This window comes from Ranitomeya variabilis, chromosome 6 (assembly GCF_051348905.1).
Source record: "Ranitomeya variabilis isolate aRanVar5 chromosome 6, aRanVar5.hap1, whole genome shotgun sequence".
Lineage (NCBI taxonomy): Eukaryota > Metazoa > Chordata > Amphibia > Anura > Dendrobatidae > Ranitomeya > Ranitomeya variabilis.
The window spans coordinates 439,524,693-439,543,193 of NC_135237.1; the positions used below are offsets into that span (position 1 = coordinate 439,524,693).

General features: G+C 42.7%; 1 protein-coding gene across 2 annotated transcripts in view; it reads right to left on the reverse strand.

Moving 5' to 3' along the window:
• Positions 1–1,490: 1,490 nt before the first annotated feature.
• The window catches only part of B4GALT6 (beta-1,4-galactosyltransferase 6), a 106,002-nt gene continuing 88,991 nt past the window's right edge, over positions 1,491–18,501 (reverse strand). For both annotated transcript variants that reach the window (XM_077270399.1, XM_077270400.1), the window contains exons 6-9: positions 9,733–9,920; positions 5,771–5,893; positions 4,408–4,509; positions 1,491–3,888 (exon numbers count right to left, since the gene is read on the reverse strand). In XM_077270399.1, coding sequence (XP_077126514.1) covers positions 3,741–3,888; positions 4,408–4,509; positions 5,771–5,893; positions 9,733–9,920 — 561 coding nt within the window. In that variant the 3' untranslated portion in view covers positions 1,491–3,740. The remainder of the gene's footprint in view (positions 3,889–4,407; positions 4,510–5,770; positions 5,894–9,732; positions 9,921–18,501) is intronic.

Here is an 18,501-nt window from a genome sequence, read left to right on the forward strand (position 1 = left end):
GGATGGTCACATGTGTTACCACTGCTCCCCCCCAGACTGTGAATGGTGGGATGGTCACATGTGTTACCACTGCTCCCCCCCCCCCCAGACTGTGAATGGTGGGATGGTCACACATGTGTTACCACTGCTCCCCCATAGACTGAGAATGGTGGGATGGTCACACATGTGTTACCACTGCTCCCCCATAGACTGTGAATGGTAGGATGGTCACATATGTGTTATCACTGCTCCCCCATAGACTGTGAATGGTAGGATGGTCACACATGTGTTATCACTGCTCCCCCATAGACTGAGAATGGTAGGATGGTCACATGTGTTACCACTGCTCCCCCATAGACTGTGAATGGTGGGATGGTCACATGTGTTACCACTGCTCCCCCATAGACTGAGAATGGTGGGATGGTCACACATGTGTTACCACTGCTCCCCCATAGACTGTGAATGGTAGGATGGTCACATATGTGTTATCACTGCTCCCCCATAGACTGTGAATGGTAGGATGGTCACACATGTGTTATCACTGCTCCCCCATAGACTGAGAATGGTAGGATGGTCACACATGTGTTACCACTGCTCCCCCATAGACTGTGAATGGTGGGATGGTCACATGTGTTATCACTGCTCCCCCATAGACTGTGAATGGTGGGATGGTCACATGTGTTACCACTGCTCCCCCCCAGACTGTGAATGGTGGGATGGTCACATGTGTTACCACTGCTCCCCCCCCCCCCCAGACTGTGAATGGTGGGATGGTCACACATGTGTTACCACTGCTCCCCCATAGACTGTGAATGGTGGGATGGTCACATGTGTTACCACTGCTCCCCCATAGACTGAGAATGGTGGGATGGTCACACATGTGTTACCACTGCTCCCCCATAGACTGTGAATGGTGGGATGGTCACACGTGTTACCACTGCTCCCCCATAGACTGTGAATGGTGGGATGGTCACGTGTGTTACCACTGCTCCCCCCCCAGACTGTGAATGGTGGGATGGTCACATGTGTTACCACTGCTCCCCCATAGACTGAGAATGGTGGGATAGTCACATATGTTACCACTGCGCCCCCCCCATAGACTGAACGGTGTGATGGTCACACATGCGTTACCACTGCTCCCCCCATATAGAGAATGGTCACACTTGCTCGCTACCACTATACAGAGCGGTAGTGTGCACAAGTTATCATGGCACTCGTAAACCATGCAGACGGTCATACTTGTGCACTACCGCTCTATTCAAACACGGAACATGGGACCCCAACACACATCTAGCAGTCTGACCCCCAGGAAGCAAACATTACCTATCCTATATAATGATGATGTAAAAGTTATAGGTTAAAGAAGAAGAAAAAAAACTCTACTTTTCTCCATTAGACAGAGTGCCACTCCTGCCCATCGACTGTGTCCAGTACTGCCTTTCAGCCATTTTTCTATGATATGTAATACTGAACACAGCCCATAGACTGAAATGATGCACTTTTTTTTTGGGGGGGGGGGAAATTAAATTTTCTTTCTTTATTTTTTTTTAATCCTCATACAATCACCTCCATGCAGCTCTTGGTTACTGGTACTGTGGCTACAGGCTCTTATTTGGAGGGCTATAACCCTGTGGTCAGGAGCTAAAGTACCACATAAGGTTTACTAAAAAATGGAGATCACCATATTGGAAGTTCATTACATTTTATTTGTTACTCCGCAGAAAACATTTTGTTCTACTACCAATAACTGCTCCGGGCAATATTAACAAAATACCAACATTCATCTGGAAATGGTTTCTTGAAAAGGAAACCCGTCTCTTAACTCATATTTCCCCAAAACCCAGGCAGCGAGAACCAGAGCCCGGCTGCACGACTGCGGTCAGGTATATTTTCTGTATGAAACACTCGGGCGGGCGTTTCAGAGAAAATACTATGAAGATCTGGTAGGCGTCCATAACTGGAGACAAGACTAGGCCAGCGCCGACCCCAGCTGGCTTTACCCAGATCCGCTTTAGGGGACTGACAGGTCTTTACCGTGAGTATACTTAGCAAGAGACCTGTCAATCACCCAGAGCGGCGCTGTACAAAAAAACAGCAGGCGGTGGCACGTGGCTCGTCTGATCTCTCCCTGTAGTCCCCGGATGGACCTTTAAGTTACATTTTCTCTGAAACCCAAGAGCTTTTCAGAGAGAAAAATATACCTGGCTGCAATCTGATTCTTGCGGAGTGTGGTTTAGGCAACATGAATCAAGAGCCAGGTTCCCTTTAAGAATGCAACCTACATTTCATTGGGTCCAAGCACCTGAATGCAGCAATTAACCCCTGCTGTACTGCAGATTTTAAAGCAGTGCTCGATCATAATCGGCTCCTATGGAATCCAGTCCCATGGTCCTAAGCATTACTCCTTCGCTTATTCTACAATACTATAAAGGCAATTTGTTTTCGCATTCTTCAGCACAAAGTCACAAAAGCAAAGAAAAGATTTCATTCTCCGAACCTGTAAAATAAAGACACAGTGACTACAACAAAACTCATTTCCCTCCGAAAATGGAGAATAAAATCCTTAAAAAAAAATAAAAATAATAATAATAATAATTGAGAATCTCTGGAGCAAATTGAATTCTAGAAAAAACATCACCAACACAATATGCTATTCTTCAAAGAAGAACATATTTTGGCTCATTTTGAGTTTCACACAAAAGTAATGTGCTGCAAATAAAAATATACAGTATAAAAAAAAAATTAAAAATAAATTAGCAACCTAAAAACAGATCACACACACAAAAATATATTCTTGGCATCGGCTCCCTGACATTTAACACAGTTGGCACAGATATTTGGACAACCTGTATGTATGTTATGATATGTAGCTTTTATGATATATTATACAATAGAGATGCCATAGAATAAATCATACATCTACAAATGATAGCGGGATTAACTGTACATTCTGCCCCATGGTGGCCACGGCTGCATTCGATTAACCCATCACGGGTCCCTTTTCTCTTCCCATTCGGAAATGAACCCGCCGTAGCAGACTTGTCTAGAAGGCCTTAAGCTCACAAACCATTATAACAGTTTTCAGTCATAGCTGGCCATTAGGTAGAAACACGTCCTTCATATTACATAAAGCTCAAACAGATTTGTAAAATTCTAATATTTACAAATGTTCCGTTTTCATGCAAATAGACAAGTCGTATTCAAATAAAAAATAAAAATAATAATATAATAGTACAGTTTTACAATAAAGACATGCAAAGGTGTAAAACAGGAGTCATTAAAAACGTTGGAATAACTTTACATCAATCCATGTGTGTATACATAAATGTATCTACACATATATACACACAAATATAACCAATGTATTTACACAACTCAAAAATGATATATACAGAAACATGTACACCTGTGGAATACAAAAATAAAAAAAACTACGGTAAATAAAATATGCCTAAAAGGGGGGAAAAAAATAGTAAGTCAAGAAGCAGTAGATTGGTGCAAATATAATATTGGAAAGGAATTGTGTTCTTGAACTGAAAATCACTGCACAGTGGATTGAACGGTGAAGATGTGGAGCGTTTGGTGAGGCAAGGCTTTTGTCATGAGCAGTCTTCTGCTGTAAACATTGATGTAGCAGCTGCTGGCTTCGGATGTATGTATGGTCACACATTCAGAGAAGGAATTCGATATCAGTCACTAGTTAGAGGTGGTCCGTTCCTCCCATCCCGACAGTGTTCCTGCGGCTCCAGTCGGCACCCCCATTAATAGTCTTTCACTGGAGCCAGCTCTGGCACTAGATTAACTGTGATGTTTTTATACAACCTGTCTATGACGATATTTGGAGCATATATCAAATTGTTTAATCCATCTAGGAACTGACGTTCTTTAGAATATCGCAGCAATTTGTACCTGTGCAGGGGAAAAGAAAAAGGATAATGTATTATTACACGACGGCCTGGTCGGGGTAGTGTCTAAAGCAGACGACCATGATAAAAGAGGCAGCATACATATAGATCCATCTATAATAACACAAGACTAACAAGTGCCACTATGTAATCTAGCATGGCATTTTGCCCCTGTGGGCAGACATCATCCCTTCTTCTGTAATTGGAGTGGGCATACATCAGCATGAATTAGTTCCATTGCATAACACTAAAGCTTCACTGTTGGAAAGTTGGTGCACGGCCAGAAATAACCTGTAATATCCGGCCTCTATACAGGATGGAGGAGCGCACTGCATTGGATGTCATTACTCGGCTCAATGAATGAACACTGAGCTCTTTAGCTCCCTCTAGTGGTGGCAGTAGGATGCCAGCAGTTTCCGCTTTTTATGCTCTATATACGTTTTAGAAAGCGTGAGCTCCAACTAATATAACGACATACTGAGTAATCATCACAGAATTAGCTCCTCGCTCTAATGATACTGACCGGCCTAAGAACTGCACCTCTCCTCTATGATGATGAGGAATCGACTTGTATTTCCCAAGGTCTCCTTCTGGCCGGGAAACATTGAAGCCAGCATAATGCACCCTGGAATCATAAATACAAAGAAATCATCAGATCTGCCAGGAGATAGAGACCACAGACATCACTATTATAGGTTCATACAGACAAATACAACTTAGGTCACTTTTGGGGGGCAAACACTCAGAAAGTAACACCAAAACCATTCCATGTAATAAAGCCTACATGGCGGCACAGTAGTGGAGCTCAGCCATGGAGCCACAATTTGTTAAAGTGGTTTTCCAGGGCAGTTAATTTGTAAATAAAAAGTTGTGCATTACTTACCCTCCCGGGGTAAAGCAGAGGGTCTCCAGCGCTGCATTGATCTTCATTGCTTGGCTGCAGTGGCGACATCTCAGCAATATCGCTGCAGCCGATCACTGAGCTCAGCATCTCTGAGCGTCTCATGCCCTTTACATGGGCAAATACTGAGCTCAGTGATTGGCTGCAGCATGGCTAACACACAGACCAACGCAGCAGCGGAGACATTGTGCGGGAACCCCAGAAAAGGTAAAGTAAAGTAAAGCTAAATTTAAAAATTTATTTTTTTTTACAACTAACTGAACATATCAAGAAAAGATTTCTTAAGGGGGAGAAGCCTTTCAAGATGGGTCATCAACATCAGAGCAGTGAGGTCTGTCTCTTGGCATCAGCCAATTAAAGGGTCTGTTTCGTGTCCTCTTCATTTTGTAGTGACTGTTACTGGTAAACTCATTCCCATTCATTTGAATAGGACTCAACAGCAAAGAGCTGCAGTACCATATACAGCCACTACTTGGTGCACAGAGCCAGTAAAAGAGGCCCTCTGGTGCACCGCTACCCTTTTAATTAGCTGGTCAGTGTCCAGAGTCATATTCCCAAAACTCTGACATTGATGGCCATCAAAGACCTGGAATATTTCTGTAAGGAAATGGAATTATCTAATATGTAAACAACAAAACCACCACAATAAATCAAGGATCCAATGACAACCCTGCAGTAACCACATTTTTGAGAAGTCCACTGACAATACAGGTTACCATAACTGGCAACTATTTGCGGAACCTTTTGGGAATTGTCGCAATATGATAACAATCAAAGTGGATTAAATATAACACAGGGTGCAGAAAGATCAATTCTATGCCGAGTGATGGGTACTTCTGTTTAGACGCTACTCTATGGTGACAGATCTGATAAATATGCGATTAATAGTAATATGGAGATCTGTACAATGGTGGCTTTGTTCCCCACAATGACACACTGTATGAACCTGCTTACAGTTCTCACCCTTGAGGCTGTGTGTACTCACCTGTTCCATAAATCATCGTCTTCACCTCCCCAGCCCCAGAAAGCATTGGGAAATCCATTGATCTTTCGAAATTGCTCCACCGTCAAACCACTCACACCACCAAAGAACTCATTGTATGGTAGACTGAAAGAGATAGGAAGACAAAACGGGTCACTGAGCGGTATCGTGTCTATGAAAAGTAAAGGCCCATTTACACCAGACAATTATCACAAGACTATACATTCTCCACAGCACATTGTCCTGTGCATACATGTGACAATGTGCTGCCGATAACCTGATGCTATATGGTACATAATGATCATATTAACCATTGCTCTGTGAGCATAGAATATTCGTCAGCCAGTAAATAAGTAAATAAAATAAGCATATAATCACAAATGGGTTCTACTGGAATAGTATAATATGTTATGTAAGGGCAGTAAAAAGCTTATGGCCCAGTGACCAAATTTAAAATTATGTAAAAACAAAGGGCAAAAGAAACCTTTAATTAATAAATAATAAAATCTGATGCCAACAAAAGTTCCCCCCCCCCCAAAGTGAATTCCTCCACAGTAACTTCCACACGCATGGTACGGTAAGTCTACTGTATCCCCATCACAGTATGATGCTCCAACAGTGATCTTCCACACAGAATAATGGTCCCCACATAGTCCTCCATACAAAATAATGGGCCCCACATAGTCCTCCATACAGAATAATGGGTCCCACAGAGTCCTCCATACAGAATAATGGACCCCACATAGTCCTCCATACAGAATAATGGGCCTCACACAGTCCTCCATACAGAATAATGGGCCTCACATAGTCCTCCATACAGAATAATGGGCCCCGCATAGTCCTCCATACAGAATAATGGGCCCCACATAGTCCTCCATACAGAATGATGGGCCCCACATAGTCCTCCATACAGAATAATGGACCCCACATAGTCCTCCATACAGAATAATGGGCCTCACACAGTCCTCCATACAGAATAATGGGCCTCACATAGTCCTCCATACAGAATAATGGGCCCCGCATAGTCCTCCATACAGAATAATGGGCCCCACATAGTCCTCCATACAGAATGATGGGCCCCACATAGTCCTCCATACAGAATAATGGGTCCCACAGAGTCCTCCATACAGAATAATGGACCCCACATAGTCCTCCATACAGAATAATGGGCCTCACATAGTCCTCCATACAGAATAATGGGCCCCACATAGTCCTCCATACAAAATAATGGGCCCCACATAGTCCTCCATACAGAATAATGGGTCCCACAGAGTCCTCCATACAGAATAATGGGCCTCACATAGTCCTCCATACAGAAAAATTGGATCCACATAGTCCTCCTTACAGTATATTAGGCCCCGCATAGTCCTCCATACAGAAGAATGGGTCCCACAGAGTCCTCCATACAGAATAATGGGTCCCACAGAGTCCTCCATACAGAATAATGGGCCTCACATAGTCCTCCATACAGAAAAATTGGATCCACATAGTCCTCCTTACAGTATATTAGGCCCCGCATAGTCCTCCATACAGTATAATATCCACACATATACCCTGGCTTCGTGGGCCAAATATAATCACTCTGAGGGCCAGATTTGGCACACGGCCAGAGTTTGACATGTGTGCTGTAGGCTATGTCTGGAGATAGAGTGTCTAAACCAAGGAGAGAGAAGATATTCTTGATTCAGCTTTTCTGCTCTGGGTCAGGTGGCCTTCCAGTACATTAATAAATATATATTAATATTAATTCTGTTAGGTTTCTACTATCTCCCCGCACTCATCTTTCCCCTGAGTGTTAATACTGTTATAAAGTCACTTACAACAGACTTATGTAAATGAGCATGCACCAATAGGGTATTTTAGCCTTTCATTTCAAAAGGTTTTGATTTTTACACTATTTTTAGGTTTCTGAATATTTTCACACACACATTAAAAAGGGGTTGTCCATAACTTTTATATTGATGACCTATGTACCTACTTTATGTACATGATTAATATGGTGGCAGCCAGCTTGCCTGAGCTGCTGTTAATGGAGACTAACCACTGCTGGACCTAGTGCACGAGCGCTGGCCCAGTGATGTCAGCACCACTGTTCCCAGAGGGTGACATTGTTGTATCACGTACAGGCTGCAGTCACTGTGGCTGATCGTCAGCTGCAGGCTTTACAATTTTGTGTAAGCGAATGTCTGCATAGAATATGGATTTAGAGCTGATGAGAGACCACTCACTGGCCACAACCAACACGTGACACAGACATCAGTGGAACAAAATGTCGGCGGGAGGTATACAATGTTTTTATTTTTAATTCAGGTCCTGAATTGATTAAAATGGGGTTGCCCAGTTGTGGATAATCCCTTTAACAGGACTTAGAGATCTGCTTTATAACAGCCACATTGATCATAGATGGAGATGTTCACGGTCGTCTATGAGACAATGTGATGGGCATGCTCAGTTCTCAGTGCAGAGGTCACAGTACTGAGAGGGGAAGGAGGCGAGTTGTGACCATCACCTCTAATAAATGTTATCTACATATGGCCGTTACCTGCCATTGTAATGCTGGCTGTGACGATAATGACAGAAGTGGTCTCTGCAGGATAGGAAGTGTAAGTATTAAATGGTCAGCGTGAAATCGACAAGATTTCAGATTTTTTTTCATATAGATCATTACATAGGAAAAAACAACTACATTTCTCATTGACAGCAGGTTATTTTCTGATAACACATTGCCTTTATGCCAGCCATACACAAGATAGCTGAAGTTGCTCAATTTGCCATTTCACCTAACACCTCCATTTTTTTTAGTGCAGCATGCTATCTCCCACTAGATCAGAGGATCATATATATTATAATGCTGTGCCTGATCCCTATTTGCTCCTAAAAGTGCCGTCAGTGACGCATCAGGAGACCCTCAAACAAGTAAGACAGAGCGTCAAAATTTCTGACACTGCCATGATCTGTCATTATGTAATGTGCATGACCAGACATTGACAATGACATGATGTCAATACAACTACAATCCTGTTAAATCAAAGTTTACCAAGTCCATCATTTTCTGGAATATTTTGGATAAACTTGAGCACTTCAGAGCCAGCACAGGAAGAATCCACGGCCCATTCACTGCATGAATCACTCACCTAAGCAGTGGCGCATCTGTTTAGGTCTCTCGACAGCAAAACACACGAGGAAGGGGTTTTGCATAATGTGTATACTGATGAAAAACTCATTGTTATTAATCAAATAAACGCTATTTTTGGATGAAAGGACCCTCAGGAGAACCAACCGAGGACACAAGAGACCCATGACTCATATGACATCTAATACACAACATATTTGGTTGTGTGTCACAGAAGCCCGGCATTGTGAGGTTACAGATTACATCCTGAGCAGCTTCTCAGGTTCCAGTGGTTCCCAGGCAGCGTCCGTGGTCCAGTAACTCTACATGTTCTTCTATTACGGCACAAGCAATGTCAGCAGCTCTCGTCTTGGCACCTAAAGTTCCCTTCATATTGATAATTCTCCTAAACAAAGTTTCCATCCTTCTTGGACTTCTTCCACCTGCAGTCTTTCCCAATCAGCCCGATAACCGTTAGGAGAGGTCTTTCATCCAAAAATGTTGTTATGCTGTTAATTCTATTTATTGCACACATTATGTATGATTGCTGTATGTTTATGTACACAGCTGTGCTATGCGGCCTTTTATTACATAAAAAGGAACGGATTACGGTATGAAAGAGAGGTCTGTTCTTCCAACATAATGAAGAATGGATCTCCAGTACGTATACATAAAACACGGGGGCCGGGGAACTACATTTGCCCTTGTAGGACTACACATTCATATATGTCCAAGAAATACTCCCAACATATACTTCTGACAGAAGGCTCACACAGGGGAGCAAAGTTTTTAGGAAAATAAAAGGCTGCTTTTTTATTTTCAACTGTATGGTTAAGTAACAAAAAATACTTACATGTACATATATTTGTCAAGCTTTGTAGCAAAGTGACGCGGCATTTCCCCACATCCATAGTAATTTCTATCGTTTTCAGGAATGTGATCCACATCATGGAAAATGACACAATCCCATTTTCGATCCTTCATGGCTTCCTTAAACCCAACATTAAACAACATGGCTCGATTGAACGTCTGAGTACCGGCCTAGAAACAAGCAAAGCACTTCCTTATAAAATGCTGAAATCTGTGCATAGATGATAAGTTCATTTGTCGTGAACAGACAGTAACGGCAGCTATTTATGTGGATATAAACCGACAGAAACAACTGCACTCAGCATGCAGAAGCATATGTGAATGAACTACATACATAGTTACAAGGTTTCATCAACTTGCAGTTAACGCAATTGCCACATTTGAAAAAACCTTAGATTTTCCGATCTAACCAAGTGCCCTCTGAGTTGGATCTCATAAAGAAGCTATGCAGCAGATTATCACTGATGGAAAGTCCCTTCCTAAACGTGATCATTGGTCGAGGACCCACAATCCCGCCAAATCGGGGTCGGCCACCAGGATGTCCTAATACTTATTTAGGATTCCTACCACTCTCCTCTTTTGACAGTCAAAAGTACTAATGATCCGGGTAAGGTCTGAGCTTCTTTGAGGGCACTTGGTGCAGGTTTGCAATAAAGTACTTCTGTCACATGATAAGGCATGATTAAATACCATCTCAATGGTACCTCTGAGGTATCCTTTTTTCGTGACTCTCCTTCTCATTTCCGCAGATTGTTGTAGAAAGTCACCCATGTCGGAGCAGTTCCTCCTTAGACTCAAAAATTGTCCCTTCTGGATACCACGCTTCAATGCTTGTGGATGGTGGCTATCCCACCTAAGTAAACTATTTGTACTGGTAGGTTTCTGATAAATTTTAGTGTTCAGTGATCCATCTTGATTTCTCTGGATCTGGACATCGAGAAATGGCAAGACACTTTTCTCCAATTCAAAGGTGAATCTCAAGCCCACACTATTGTCATTGAGATCACTGACAAAATTGGAAAAGCTGATCTCAGTACTTTGACAGATGACAACGATATCGTCAATAAATCTGTACCAGACCCCTATGTGGGAATGCCACCACTTTGGTTCGTCTGTAAAGACGGTGGTTTCTCCCACCAGCCCAGGAACAGGTTGACATAGGATGCAGCGCAGGGACAACCTATGGCTGTGCCCCTGAGCTGGTGGAAGTACTTCCTGTCAAAGATGAAAAAATTATGAGTAACCGCGAATTGAAGAAGGTCCAATACAAATTGACTGTGGACTTGAAATTGGATTGCCCTTGTTTTAAAAAAAATCTTCAACACCAAAGAGGCCAATTTTGTGTGGTATATTACTATAAAATGGGCCTCAACGTCAACAGAGGCCAAGAAGGAAACCTCAACGACATGGATGTCCCCTAGTTTGAGAAGGAGATCAGAAGTGTCCCTAACATATGAGAGAAGAGCGAAGGGGCGAAGGATTTCATCGATATATACACCACAATTTTGAATTAGCGAATCTGTACCTGAGACAATGGGACGTCCCTTGATGGGATTGAGTCCCTTGTGGACCTTGGGTAAAGTATAAAAGGTAGCCACCAGAGGTTGGGATGGTAGTAGGAACTCAAATTCATTTTTGGAGATTAAAACCCGAGCTCTCATGGTCTCCAAAATACAGCTCAGTTCGGTTTTATATGACACAGAGGGGTCAGATCGCAGAATTTCATAAGTGTCAGTGTCCCTAAGGATGGTACCATGCACCTTCAAATATTCAGACTCTTCCATTGTAACCAAGTTCTCCCCCTTATCGGAGGGTTTTATGATCAAACCACTGTTCCTAATGGGCTGGTGGGAGGAAACCACATTCTTTACAGATGAACCAAAGTGGTGGCATTCCCACATCTTGTATAGATTTATTGACGATATCTTTGTCATCTAGGAAGGTGCCGATATCAGCTTTTCCAATTTTGTCAGTGATGTTAATGACAATAGTGTGGGCTTGAGATTCACCTTTGAATTGGGGAAAAGTACCTTGCCATTTATCGATGTCCAGATCCCGAGAAACAGAGCTGGATCACTGAACACCAAAATTTATCGTAAACCTACAAGTACAAATAGTTTACTTAGGTGGGATAGCCACCATCCACAAGCATTGAAGCATGGTATCCCGAAGGGACAATTTTTGAGACGAAGGAGGAACTGCTCCGACATGGGTGACTTTCTACAACAATCTGTGGATATGAGAAGGAGATTCACAGAAAAAGGATACCCCAGAGGTACCATTGAGATGCCATTTAATCATGCCTTATGTGGCAGAAGTACTTTATTGCAAACCCACACCAAGTGCCCTCAAAGAAGCTCAGACCTTACCCGGATCATTGGCACTTTTGACTGTCAAAAGAGGAGAGTGGCAGAAATCTTAAATAAGTACTGGGACATCCTGGTGGCCACCCTTATTTGGCGGGGATTGTGGGTCCTCTACCAATGATCACATTTAGGAAGGGACGTTCCATCAGGGATATTCTGGTGCACAGCTTCTTTCAGAGATCCAACTCAGAGGGCAGTTGGTTAGATCGGAAAACCTAAGGTTTTTTCAAATTTGGCAATTGTGTTAAAAGCATATGTGAATAATAAATAGATCAATTCTGAACTGCATTACTGCCATGTACTTGTAAGTCAGAGGTGCAGAGCGCACACAGTTGTGGGATCCAACCAGCCCTTTCATTTTATAGGCTAAAGTCCCCCACATACCTTAGATATCTGTCGGCTGAACGATGATTCAGCAAATCATTCAGCCAGCAGCTCTCTCACCCCACTGCCCCATACACAGGAGTAAGCACTCTACAAAGTAATCCTGTGTTATGAGGGCCTCTGCCAGACATCTACGACAAATCCTGAAATTTTGTCAGGGGAGAGTTGGTGTATATGAGGCCATTCGGTCCTGGTGAGCTAAGTTTGACAATGTAGGTTCCCATCTAAAGAGTTTGCCTATCTCTGGCAGATGTGTTCACACAATTTGATCAAAATTTGTACGAAGAGCCTTAAATGTATAGATCTCGTTTATACAGCAGTAATGCAATTCTAAATTCATATATTCAGTTTTTCCCTCTACCTTAGCAGACTCAGAGTGCAGCTGGATGTTTGCAATGCAGTCACAGCAACCTGCACCTGGAAATTTATGTCATTTTACTACAAGGTGTTTGGTTTTTTGCAGCACGTCATTTTACTTATGACTAAATGAGTAGCTTTAACGTATGCTTACAAATAAGGTATCACATCTATTCCTTTTACTAATTCAAACCAGATATGATTAGTTTATTGTTTAGTTGTTAGTTTTAGATTTTGCTATTTTTTTAAATGAATGTTCTGCTCAGGATTATGGGGGCGGCCATACATAATGCTTGAGCTGTGAATAAAAGCATTCAGACATTTGCTTTGCATAACTCCCATTTGGTGTCCAGTACATGCAGTATATAGCATATTAACCAGGAAGCAGAAGTAAACACTGAAATAGTACAGTATCTGCCCTTGCTTTTTAGTGTTGGACTGGAGGAAGCGACTTGCTGCCACAGAACACCCCCGATATACACGTGGCACCCTTCCAGCATGCGTCCTTCTTTAGGGCAACACAGAGGGCTCAGATGTCACTTCCCGCAAAAGAGACTCTTCCTCTTCTAGCTCTAAAACAGGAAAAGCCATCTAGACTGGTGCTGACATGTGAGATGGCACGGCGTTGCCTAGCGGGCACGAAAGCTGCTGGAGAAGTCATGAGCGGTGTCCCTGAACTCTCTAGGGAGGAGAAATCAATGGAAAGGAACTCTTAAAATGTCAGCGGGAAGTTTTTTTCAACAGTGACCATGCAAACATGGGCCAATAGACTATAAACAGAAAATCTCATTTCCTTTTCATGCAGAAAAAAAATATATACCGTATGTTTCTTTAGCAGAAAACTAATGTCATCAATAACCACATTCCCACATGTGATCACGCAGACCCACTCCACGGCAAAGTGATGAGACCGGCTTATCCTAAATAACAGTGGCCAATATACGGCAATGGAATCAGGTTGCCTACTCCTCCTATTGTAGGACGAGCAGCGAGTTTTTGTTGTCAGTGCTGCTTTTAAGATTATTTGGGTATTAGATAAATATGATATTCTAACGGACGCCAAATTCAGTCCACAACATTTTTACATTTTTACCAGTAGATGGCAATGCAAACAAAAACGTCAGGTGTCCATGAGGAATGGTACGAATCAGAACCCGGATCCTGCATTTAGCAGCACTCTCGCGCTCCCAGGGCTCAATCTGTATTTTTAGTTTTTTCCTGCTCTCAGGAACAAAATGAAGGTGAAAAAACTTCTATGTCGTCTCCCAGGCACAACACACAGAAGAGGCGATCCTGCTTCCCTGTCTCTCATACATCATAGAGAGGAACAAAAAGATTCACAGGACCCTGATGGGGCGGCCATGTTGGAAGTCCGCAGCTATCGGACCAGAGCATGGCAAAGCTTCACCTGCCAGCAGCCCCGCTTTCCCTAGGCCACGTGATGCCATTAGGTTGCGGCTTGTTGCATGGATGATGTTGTAGGGCCAACTAATCGGAGAATGTGCCAGGATGTTGCAGGTAATAGGATGTACGAGTGTAATGGAAACCCTTAGTTGGCACAGCAGCATGGCGAACATCATACACTAGTAATGAGCAGTTTTGATGTCAATCATGTACTAGTTTGAGATACTAGGACACTTACTAGGATCAGTAGCAATTCTGATGTGTCTGCGCCTCTATTCAGCTGATCCGTTGTCCTTTCACCCTCTCCCTATAGCCTTCTATTGGAAGCAGCTGTATCCTGAACCCTCAGTGAAGCTGAAGACCAGTCTTTTTCCTGCCTCCCTTTATCTTTCATAAAATATATGTAAAAAGTTTCTCATCACAGTATCTAATGATGGCATGAATGCAGTTATGGTGTCTACTAAAGAAACTATTAAAAAAATGTTGGGATATTGGTAGCAGGACACAAAAGTCGCACGCCACGTTATCATTATTCGTCACATTACAAGAGGTGTACGTCCATAACTCCGCCTGTGACTGGTCTGTGATTTGGCTTATTTTTTTTACATATAAATCAGTTTCTTGCAAGGAAGGAGCTGGCAGCTATGTTTTTTGGTTGAATGATTTTGCAGAGAATTGCTATGTTGCCCAAGTCAATGCATAATACGGTAGCGCCTTTTGTGTATTTCCATTGAGTCTAACAGACAGGACAACAAGTCAACTAAATGACCCAATTATAGGTGACATACAGGCTCACTGGATAGTACTACCTTAAGTTACAGGGGTCATCAGGTTCAATTAAACTGATGGCATACCATTAGGATAGGCTCATAAGAATATAATGATTGTCGATGACTCTGAGCACCGAACTGTTTGCAAGAGCCATATCTCCTTTGTTTGGATGGGGCAAAGCTTTATAGGCTATGTGCACACGTTCAGGATTTCTTGCAGAAATTTCCTGAGCAAAACAGGACATTTTCTGCAAGAAATCCGCATGCGTTTTTACCGCGTTTTTTTTTTTATGCAGATTTTTCCGGAGGTTCCCAATGCAATAATATAGTGGGAAATCCGCAAAATTAATGAACATGCTGCGTTTTTTACCCCGGAAAAAAATGCATCATGTGCACAAAAATTGCGGAATGCATTCTAAATGATAGGATGCATAATGTGTGTGTTTTTTTCACGTTTGTATAGCGAAAAAACGCGAAAAATCTGCTACGTGTGCACACAGCCTAAATACCAAGCAAAGCGAATTCTAGAAATCTGGTATTGTCCAGTAAGTACAGGGTCATGCAAAGAATAAAGGAAGCACTAATTCAAAAAGTGTCTTAGGTATTCAGGAATAAAAATGCTCAAGTATTTGGAGTCCCTGTAATACCGAGCACAGCCATTACTAAGTGTAGGGTATGCAAGCCGATGGAGCAATCTAAACAATGAGGAGACCACAATTCATGGCCAAGCACTATGGACCTTTAAACAAACTGTGGGGGGTGCAGAGAGCTGAACCCCTATTGATCATGCACCGATGGCTCGGCCCAGAAAAACCTCTTTAAATGAAAGTTCTGTAGCTGTCCAAATGGTTCCAAAATAGATTAAAAAGAGAAAAAAAACAAAAAAACAACCAATACCCAGTGTCATGACTCCGCATCACTGATTGCAATCGTCGTGACACTCCATATGATCCTGAAAGCACTACCAGATTTTTTTTTTTTTTTTTTTTTTAAGACCACAATGGGTTAGTGTTTAGAACTTAAAAAAATCAAATATCAGTACTGGAATCCCCTTTCAGAATGAGTTTCAAAACTTTTACTGGTAATGAAGTAATGGATTTCATACAAAGGTTTTCCTACCAGTAATTTTTTTTTTTTTTACAAGGAAGTCCTAACTTCATGGTGTCTGGAGGGCTGAGACCTCATATTGGAAGCAAAACCAGTCTTTCAGCATAAACCAGTCTACACTGTGTATTAGGAGCGGTCTTCCCTACAGCATTTCACCTTTACAGCAAGTATCATTTCTCAACTTCCTGCTTTGAACTTACGTGTAACAAAATCAGAAAATATAAATGTATGTACAAGAGGCAGAAACAAATGAGAAGACAGGAGATACCAAAAATGTACTGTTTAAGCCTGTATGTATGTAAGAGAACTGTGTGTGTGTGTGTGTGTGTGTGTGTGTGTGTGTGTATGTGTATGTATGTATGTAACAGAACTGTTTGTTTGTGTGTGTGTGTGTGTGTGTGTGTGTGTGTGTGTGTGTGTGTAACAGAACTGTGTGTGTGTGTGTGTGTGTGTGTGTATGTATGTATGTATGTAACAGAACTGTGTGTTGTGTAACAGAACTGTGTGTGTGTGTGTGTGTGTGTGTGTGTGTGTGCGCGTGTGTGTAACAGAACTGTGTGTGTGTGTGTATGTATGTAACAGAACTGTGTGTGTGTGTAACAGAACTGTGTGTGTGTGTGTGTGTGTGTGTGTGTGTGTGTGTGTGTGTGTGTGTGTGTGTAACAGAACTGTGTGTGTGTATGTGTATGTAACAGAACTGTGTGTATATGTAACAGAACTGTGTGTGTGTATGTATGTATGTAACAGAACTTTGTGTGTGTGTGTGTGTAACAGAACTGTGTGTGTGTAACAGAACTATGTGTGTGTGTAACAGAACTGTGTGTATGTGTATGTAACAGAACTGTGTGTGTATGTATGTAGCAGAACTGTGTGTGGGTGTGTGTGTGTAACAGAAGGGTGTGTGTGTGTGTGTATGTAATAGAACTGTGTATGCAACAGAACTGTGTGTGTGTAAAAGAACTGTGTGTGTGTATGTACGTAACAGAACTGTGTGTGTGTGTGTGTGTGTGTGTGTATGTATGTAACAGAACTGTGTGTGTGTCACAGAACAGAACTGTGTGTGTCTATGTGTGTAACAGAACCGTGTGTGTGTATGTAACAAAACTGTGTGTGTGTATGTATGTAACAGAACTGTGTGTGTAACAGAACAGAACTGTGTGTAACAGGACTGTGTGTGTAACAGAACTGTGTGTGTATATAACAGAACTGTGTGTGTGTGTGTGTATGTAACAGAACTGTGTGTGTGTATGCAACAGAACTGCGTGTGTGTGTATGTAAAAGAACTGTGTGTGTGTGTGTGTGTAACAGAACTGTGTGTGTAACAGAACTATGTGTGTGTAACAGAACTGTGTGTATGTGTATGTAACAGAACTGTGTGTGTATGTATGTAGCAGAACTGTGTGTGGGTTTGTGTGTGTAACAGAAGGGTGTGTGTGTGTATGTAATAGAACTGTGTATGCAACAGAACTGTGTGTGTGTGTGTAAAAGAACTGGGTGTGTGTATGTACGTAACAGAACTGTGTGTGTGTGTGTGTGTGTGTGTGTGTGTGTGTGTGTGTGTGTGTGTATGTAACAGAACTGTGTGTGTGTCACAGAACTGTGTGTCACAGAACTGTGTGTGTCTATGTGTGTCACAGAACTGTGTGTGTCTATGTGTGTAACAGAACCGTGTGTGTGTAACAGAAGTGTGTGTGTGTGTGTGTGTGTGTGTGTGTGTGTGTGTGTGTGTGTGTGTGTGTATGTATGTAACAGAACTGTGTGTGTGTGTGTGTGTGTGTGTGTGTATGCACGTGCGCGTGTGCGTGCATGTGTGTGTATATATGTATGTATGTATATATATGTGTGTGTCGGTGCTGTGTGTATATACAGCAGAGGCGTGTGCTTGCAGCTGTTGTGCATATTAGTGTGCTGCAGACAGTGCATATAATGGGCAAGCTGTTAAAGGGAACCTGTCACCCCCAAAATCGAAGGTGAGCTAAGCCCACCGGCATCAGGGGCTTATCTACAGCATTCTGCAGATAAGCCCCCGATGTAACCTGAAAGATGAGAAAAAGAGGTTAGATTATACTCACCTGGGCGGGCGGGCGGTCCGATCCGATGGGCGTTGTGGTCCGATCCAGGGCCTCCCATCTTCATAGGATGACGTCCTCTACTGCAGTGCGCAGGCGCTGGGCCTCTCTGACCTTTCCCGGCGCCTGCGCACTGCAGTACTTTGCTCTGCCCTCAACAGGGCAGACAAAGTATACCTGCACCAGAGCCACAGCGTGAAGACAAGAAGAAGACGTCATCGTAAGAAGATGGAAGGCCCCGGACCGGACCGTGACGCCAATCGGACCGGACCGCAGTGGGACCAGCCCTGGGTGA